Source organism: Bison bison, unplaced genomic scaffold, assembly GCF_000754665.1.
Source record: "Bison bison bison isolate TAMUID 2011002044 unplaced genomic scaffold, Bison_UMD1.0 scf7180017864487, whole genome shotgun sequence".
NCBI lineage: Eukaryota > Metazoa > Chordata > Mammalia > Artiodactyla > Bovidae > Bison > Bison bison.
The window spans coordinates 620884-628612 of NW_011495047.1; the positions used below are offsets into that span (position 1 = coordinate 620884).

At 44.0% G+C, this 7729-nt stretch overlaps 1 protein-coding gene across 1 annotated transcript in view; it reads left to right on the forward strand.

The window, feature by feature from the left end:
* The window catches only part of PKHD1 (polycystic kidney and hepatic disease 1 (autosomal recessive)), a 443812-nt gene that overhangs the window by 30737 nt on the left and 405346 nt on the right, over positions 1-7729 (forward strand). The window contains exons 14-19 of the mRNA XM_010863025.1: positions 956-1097; positions 3190-3304; positions 4289-4567; positions 5033-5122; positions 5216-5306; positions 6282-6424. Of these exons, the coding sequence (XP_010861327.1) occupies positions 956-1097; positions 3190-3304; positions 4289-4567; positions 5033-5122; positions 5216-5306; positions 6282-6424 (860 nt within the window). The remainder of the gene's footprint in view (positions 1-955; positions 1098-3189; positions 3305-4288; positions 4568-5032; positions 5123-5215; positions 5307-6281; positions 6425-7729) is intronic.

A 7729-nucleotide genomic window follows, 5' to 3' on the forward strand; every position in this document is an offset into this window, starting at 1 on the left:
TGCTGAAGCTGAAGCTCCAATACTTTGGCCACCTGATGTGAAGAACTGACTCACTGGAAAAGGCCTTGATGCTGGGAAAGATTGAAGGCAAGAGGAGAAGGGGACGACAGAGGATGAGATGGTTGGATGGCATCACTGATTCAATGACACGCGTTTGAGCAAGCTCTGGGAGTTGGTGATGGACAGGGAATCCTGGTGTGCTGCAGTCCATGGAGTCACAAAGAGTCGAACATGACTGAGCAACTGAACTGAACTGTACTGACTGATTACACATATGTCTTTGGTCTCAGGGTTTGTTTTTTTTTTAATATAAAACACAAATAAATAGATGACATTTAGAATGTTATGTAATGGCAGCCTGTCACATGATTTGCTGCATGTTCACAAACTGAGGTCAGGACTCATGAAAAATGTGAGGATTGCCAATTTTGGGGGACAAAGAGGGTTTAGGGAATAGAGTTCTCATGACATTAAAAGTGCACTGAAGTGCACTCCTGGCTTCACAAGCCTCTTTTGCTTTTTCACATTTTTCTCTTATCTGGACACTCCCATTAAAAAGCGCTCCTTGGTTTTTTATGGTCCTCTGAGAAGATGCCCCCTTACTGTTCCTTGTCAGGTGTCTCTTTCTCAGAGGCTGAATTCTTACACCTACCAGTAGTTTCCACCTTCTAGAACATTTGTATTATCTTTATTTATTTTGGGGGGTATTCTTTCACTTAAATTTATTAGGATAAAGTTGCTTTACAATATTGTATAAGTTTCTGCTGTACACCAAAGTGAATCAGCTCTATATACAGTCTTTACAATGTCTCACATGATTACTCCATCTGGGTCTCAGTTGACTCACCTTCTAAATTGTTCCCGTATCATCTTCATCCTGAATCTGTAGTCAAGAAGTTCCCCCGCTTGGGGGAGAAACCCCCTCTGGTGTTTATGAGGCATACGTGTCTTACAGGCAATCGAGGGCTTCTCTTTGAAGTTGGAGATGCTTCTGAGGACTTGGACCTGACTGAAGCCACCCCTGGGTACAGTTGGCAGATCGTCCCTAATGCCAGTTCCCCATCTGGATTTTGGTCAAAGGAAGGGCAACCTTTCAGGTATGTTTGTAGGAAAAGTGGATGTCCAGATCACAAGTGAATCTACTGGCCTGGGTGAGGCTAGGAGACAGATGAGTAAGCAATGAGATTTCTGGGGGAAAATGTAAAATATCTACTAACTCAGCAGTCACAAAGTTTGATCACTGTTTTCAGCCGATATTGGTTATGTTCATGGACCACAGGCCCTTTATGCGTACATGCTAAATTTTGATCAATGAGTAAAATACGTATGTTGTACAGCTTAGTTTGAAATCTGCTTTGGGGAGGACTATTCATCAGAATATTTAGCTGGGTAGGCTTGGAAGCTTGGTAAAGAGCAGGGCAAAACTTCCTGTAGGAATGTGGTTAAGAGATAAAACCAATATCTGGATGATGCTAAAGAAAGACTCAAACAGTTGCCCTTTGGGCATATGAGGGAGCAGAGGCTGAGCAGCCAACAGCTCTGTGGGAACAATTATCCAGTGCTGTAGGTCAACCAGATGGCTGGTGTAGAGCAGGGGTAAGCTCCCGTGGGCTCGGGAGACATTGTTTTCTACAGCAGTGACTGCAGTGTGGTGAAGTTTCCCTGTTTAGATTTGTCTTTTTAATCCCTTCAAGGATGTGGCCAGAATTTCTCATTATTTTAACGTGGGCTTAAAAATGTAGAAAATAAGAGAACTGTGGAGACATAGTGTGCTCTAAGCTTGTATATAGGGGTCTATATCCTTTAGGTGTGATGGATCTCTTCTTTTTTTGAAACTCTCCTCAGAGAGGTTGGTTATGACTCCTGTATCTGAATTCTGTGCTAAGTCACTTTAGTCATGTCCAACTCTTTGTGACCCTATGGACTGTAGCCTGTCAGGCTCCTCTGTTCATGGGATTCTCCAGGCAAGAATATTGGAGTGGGTTGCCATGTCCCCCTCCAGGGGATCTTTCCCACCCAGAAATCGAACCTGTGTCTCTTACATCTCCTGCATTTGCAGGCGGGTGAATTCTCGTCAATCTGTAATCACTTTCAAGGATTTGACTCTTCTACTGATTTCTTTTGGCTGTGCCGCATAGCATGTGGGATCTTAGTTCCTCAACCAGGGATCAAACCCATGTCCCCTGCAGTGGAAGTGCAGTCTTAACCACTGGACCACTAGGGGAGTCTCTTGGCCATTTTAAAGGTTAATTCAGTTGTGAAAAGGAAGGCTTTGTTCTCTGTTCATTGAATTTCAGACATTGAAGGAACCAAGTAGGGAAGGAAATCTGATCAGAGTTAAGTTTCTATTGTCTTGAAAGTTGTACTAATTAGATATCTAACCACCAGTATATGGTTTTAAAGTGGCAATAAATAGTGTGTGTGTGTGTTTGGTGGCACCTAGTACTGCAGCTTTGTCATAGTTTCTGAGGACCATAAATAATGTTCCAAAGAAAATCTTTCAGCTATATTCAGTATGTGTGGGGCCGTCAAGGAGAGTCCCACCTCAATAGATAAAAGAACATTTTGATTATTTGGTATGACCTGTAGGTTTCTCTCTGCCGTTTCAAGGATCCCCAAACCAGAGAGCAACTCTTTCTATTCTTTCTGGCATTCGTTTCTGTAATATTCAAAAATTTAAAATAAAACCTTGGAATATTTATTAGTATGATAATGATGGAACTTTAGTTATTTTCAAAACTATTCTCAGAAAATATTCTCTGTATTCTTCATATGTAGATCAAATCAGAGAAAACTCTGATTGAAGATCTCTATTTCTAATAATGAGAATGAGATTTACTATTGATTGAATGCTTACCATGTGCCAGACCCTGTACTGGCCATGTTTGGTAAGTGATCTCAGCTAAGCCCCCAGGTGACCCTATGCTGTGGCTACAGCATCTTTTCCCAAAGATGATGCAAACTGCCTGGGGAGTCGTGCCAGTTCGAAGTGATGGGCTGAGATACTGAGCCAGGCAGGCATCACAGGAAGAGATGCATCCAGAGGGCTCTGGCCAGTCACAGGCATAAGAGTCAAGTGTTTCCTCCTCATTAACATAAAGACAAACAAACCCAAGGGCACCGTAGTTGGGTCAGTGATACCCGGCTTGGCTGCCCTCATGTCTTTCTCTGTGTTCCTCTGCTTTCCAGAGCACGGCTCCGTGGGTTCTTTGTGGCCCCAGAGACAAATAATTACACTTTCTGGATCCAGGCTGACAACCAGGCCTCTCTGTATTTCAGTTGGTCGGAGGACCTGAGGACCAAGGTATTCACCACCTTCTTGTTTTCCTTCTTCTTGTCCCCAGTCCCTCACTCGTGGAAAAAAAAAAAAAAAAGCAGGAAGTCAAAATGAAGGCTTTCATGGTCTACTGATATTTGTAACACACTGTTAAGCAACCAGAGACTTTAATTTTTTTTGATGCGTTCATGTGTGTGTGTGGGTTTTTTAAAATTAGAAATGTTAAAAAGTTGAGATATAATCTACATGATTTTACTTTTTGAAACAGAGCTTGCTGGTCATTATGCTACATACCTTGTTTCTAAACTTCACAGCATCTTGTGAGCTATGTCTCTTTATCTCCATTTTCCAGATGAGGACAATGAGGCTTAGAAGGCTTGTATGACCAATCCAGGGCCACTGGGGTGATAAAGAGGCACATTAAGAATTCAAATCCAGATTTGTCTGACTCAGAATTTGTTTTTACGACTGATTCTGGGTGTGGATGTAACTAGTTTTATGCAGGAATTTTCTGGCCAGTTTTGAAGGATAAAATAAGTGTTTTAGCAAACAACCAAAATTCCTTAATGCCATTGTCAAAGAAACACAGTATTTTCTCTCAAATGATGAATATGCTTCTATGAAATTACTTTGCTGGTTGGGTGGAGAAGCATCATAGATTTTGATGTGGTCAAGTCATTTAGATTTCTCAAAGGGTGTCATATGATTTTACCCACAGCATCACGTAAAGTTAGGGTTTCAGGTTGGCTCTTCCAGGTTTACACATGGCCCATCCATCTCATCTGAATACTATGTGATTTAGACAGAGAGAGAGAGAGAGAGAGAGAAAGACAGAGAAAGATGACTGGAGAGGCATGCATAGAATGGTCCTAGAAAGTTTAGGCTAACTTGTTGGAAAAGGCAGAACAGCCCCCAAGTCCCTTGTTAGTAGATGTCTAGATGCTTTTTGTTTGAGAAAGAGAAGCCCAGAAGCTTCACAGTATCGGTCCTGATGTGTTTACTGGGGTGCAGGTGAAAATGGCCTCTATCAGGGTGGGCACTGCCGACTGGTTTGACTCCTGGGAGCAGAATGGGAGTGACAAGACCCAGCAACAGAAGACCCCCAAGCTGGAGCTGCTTGGGGGAGCCAGGTACTACCTGGAAGCAGAGCATCGAGGGAGAGCCCCCAGCAGTGGGGTGAGAATTGGTGTCCAGATCCACAACACCTGGCTGAATCCTGACGTGGTCAGCACATACCTCTGGGAGAAGCATCAGATCCGAGCTTGGGCCCAGAGACTTCCAGAAATCCAGGTCTGCCTGTGTTTTTTGTCCCATGGGGTTAGATTCAGGGGCTCAACTCTGCAAGGAATTTAGTGCTGGCTGGCTGGGAGCCAGGAGACTTGAGCCATAATGATAACTCTCCTACAAAAGAGATTGGACATCCATCCAATAGAGTTGAGAGGATTTTTTTTAAAAGGAGTCTTACTATTGTGACGCCCTGATTCATGGACTTAGTTTTGGGTACCAAAGTCCTGGTAAATCTTCCTTTGGAAACGTATTCCTCAGAGAGGAAATAAGGTCCTCCTAACACTCACGCCCATGTCTGCATGCCTGTGAGTGTATACATGCGTGATTTCATAGCTCTTTGACCCCCTTAGGTCCTGTTTCCTGGTGTACTGTCTATAGCAAGTCAGGGAAGTATGTCTTATGTTCCTAGACTGTCTTTTTGGCTCAGTGAGCACATATTCTTTAATTCTGTCTCTCTTGACTTTATAGATGCTGACTCTGTCTGGCACGGGGAACTTCTTCCTTACCTGGGACAACGTTTCTAGTCAGCCAATCCCTGCAAACGCCACAGCCCATCAGGTGGGCATTTTATTCACATAGGGAGAGGTGGGGGAACTAGAGGTAGTCTTTACATCCATGGCATGAGCTCCTGGTCATTTTTCTTATTAACAGATTCAAACAGCCATTGAGGAGTTACTTGCAGTCAAATGCAAACTGGAACCCCTTTCAGCGAACATCTTACTCTGGCTAGGATTTGAACAAGGTACGATTCCTGGTTTGACAAATTCTGACCCTCTTCTTCACCCTTATCTTCTCTCTCTCTCTCTTTTTTAATGTAAATGGGGAACAATCTTCATTTCATCTCCAAGGTGACTCTGTTCATTCCAATGGAAACTGGATTTGGACACAGTGTTTAAGAGAGAGGATGCATGTTTGGGAGGGAGCTGCTTGGTGTGGGAATCAGAGAAAGAAAAGACATCCCTTCTGTGCTGTCAGGGGAGCAGAGAGTTGGAAACGAACGATGCTGGTGACTTAGGCTCAGGAACTGCATCTCATGCCACACGTGGGAAAGAGCAACCGATATAGGAGAGACATAGCAGAACAGTGCAAATCTTGTTTAACTCAAATCATATCTCAAAGGAATTCTTACATAGTGCAGTAGTCTGTGCTGTGCATAGTATCTTGTGTCAGTCGTGTCTGACTCTTTGTGACCCTATGAACTGAAGCCCGCCAGGCTCTTCTGTCTGTGGGATTCTCCAGCCAAGAATACTGGAGTGGGTTGCAGTTTCCTATGCCAGGGGATCTTCCCAACCGACCTATTGAACCGAGTCTCTTATGTCTTCTGCATTGGCAGATGGGTTCTTTACCACTTGGGAAGCCGAAGACGGTAGTCTAACATATTCCAAATATGTGAGGATATGTTTTAGAAATCGTAAGGTGAGCTAAGTTGCAGTCAACACACCTTACCTCTTTGCTTCTCAATATTTTTTTTTGTGTGTGTGTGGTACACATAGAAAATGATAATAGATTTTTAATGCTCTGGAGCAGACATAATGTATTTCTCATAGGTGGAGCCTTCGAGCTGGAGGGTGCTGGCCACCCCAAGCCCTGCCCGGCTTGCCCAAAGGACTAAGAGGCCGATGTCATGGAGAACCCATAACCTATTCCTTGCAGACATGTTGTGGAGCTCTGTTTGATAATTACTCCTGTCTTCCTATTTTATCTGAACTTCATCCAGGGTTAGAAGGTTCCACCTCTGATGGGCACCTCACCAGTGGGACAGAGCCCTTCTGTGGGAGGTTCAGTCTCCATCAGCCTCGACACCTTGTCCTGACACCTCCAGCTGCTCAGAAAGTCTACCGGCTAGATCAGTACACACATGTAAGTAGCAGCCATGGTGTTTGCAGGCCAGGTGGGTAGGGAGGGGTTGAAATTGTTCTCTGGGATGGACAGTGGAGAAACAGAAGCACAAGGCAGTGGTTACCATGACTCACAAGCTGTTTCAGGCTGAGGTGCTAGGTTTTGGGTGTGAATGGACACCTTGGGTCCTCCGTTAGCTAGTTGCTGCATAGAAATGCCTTTGTAATAACTGAGACCTATGGAAGCTTCTGGGCTTTCTAGGTGGCTTAGTGGTAAAGAATCCACCTGCCAATGCAGGAGACGTGGATTTGATCCCTGGGTTGGGAAGATCCCTTGGAGGAGGAAATGGAAGCCCGCTCCAGTATTCTTGCCTGGAGAGTCCCATGGACAGAGGAGCCTGGAGGGCTATAGTCCATGGAGTTGCAAAGAGTTGGATTAATGACAAAACCACAACAATGACGACATGGAAGTTTCCATATGCTTCAGTGTTTTCTTTGGTCTCCAGGTATGAGAGCAGACTCTCCACTCAGACTCTCTGGTTTTGAATTCTGACTCTATACCCTGCATGCCCTCTGTGTTTTATCTTAGTTTATTCATCTGAGAAATGGGTGATAACAGGTCTGCCTCTCAAGCTATGGAGGAAGAGTGTATGAGGTAATCCAGTAAAGTGCTTGGGCAGCGGCTAGGACTTGTTTAAAGCTAGTTATTATTTATTATTTATTTATTTATTATTATTTATTATAATAACTAGCTTTAAACAAGTCCTAGCTGCTGCCCAAGCACTTTACTGGATTACCTCATATACTCTTCCCCCATAGCTTGAGAGGCAGACCTATTATTATAGTTACTGTTATTATTGATGGATGGACTGACACATTCCTCCAGTACCTCATATCCTTTGCGTTAATAGCTCTGCTCTTTGGGAACCAGTGTGAACCTTCCTGGGATAACTGAGCTCACGGCAGTGGTTTCAAGTCCTTTCTGAGTGAAAAAAGAGTGGGAGCTGGGACTAAACGGTTCAGGAAAGGGCAACACCCAACTTCCAGCCTTTCTTCTATAGCACAGGCGCCCAGCAGGTGGTGGTGGGGATTTAGCCCACACTAGAGGCCTTGGAATATGGAATGAAGCAGGGCAAAGACTAATAGAGTTTTGCCAAGAAAATGCACTGGTCATAACAAACACCCTCTTCCAACAACACAAGAGAAGGCTCTATACATGGACATCACCAGATGGTCAACACTGAAATCAGATTGATTATATTCTTTGCAGCCAAAGATGGAGAAGCTCTATACAGTCAACAAAAACAAGACCAGGAGCTGACTGTGG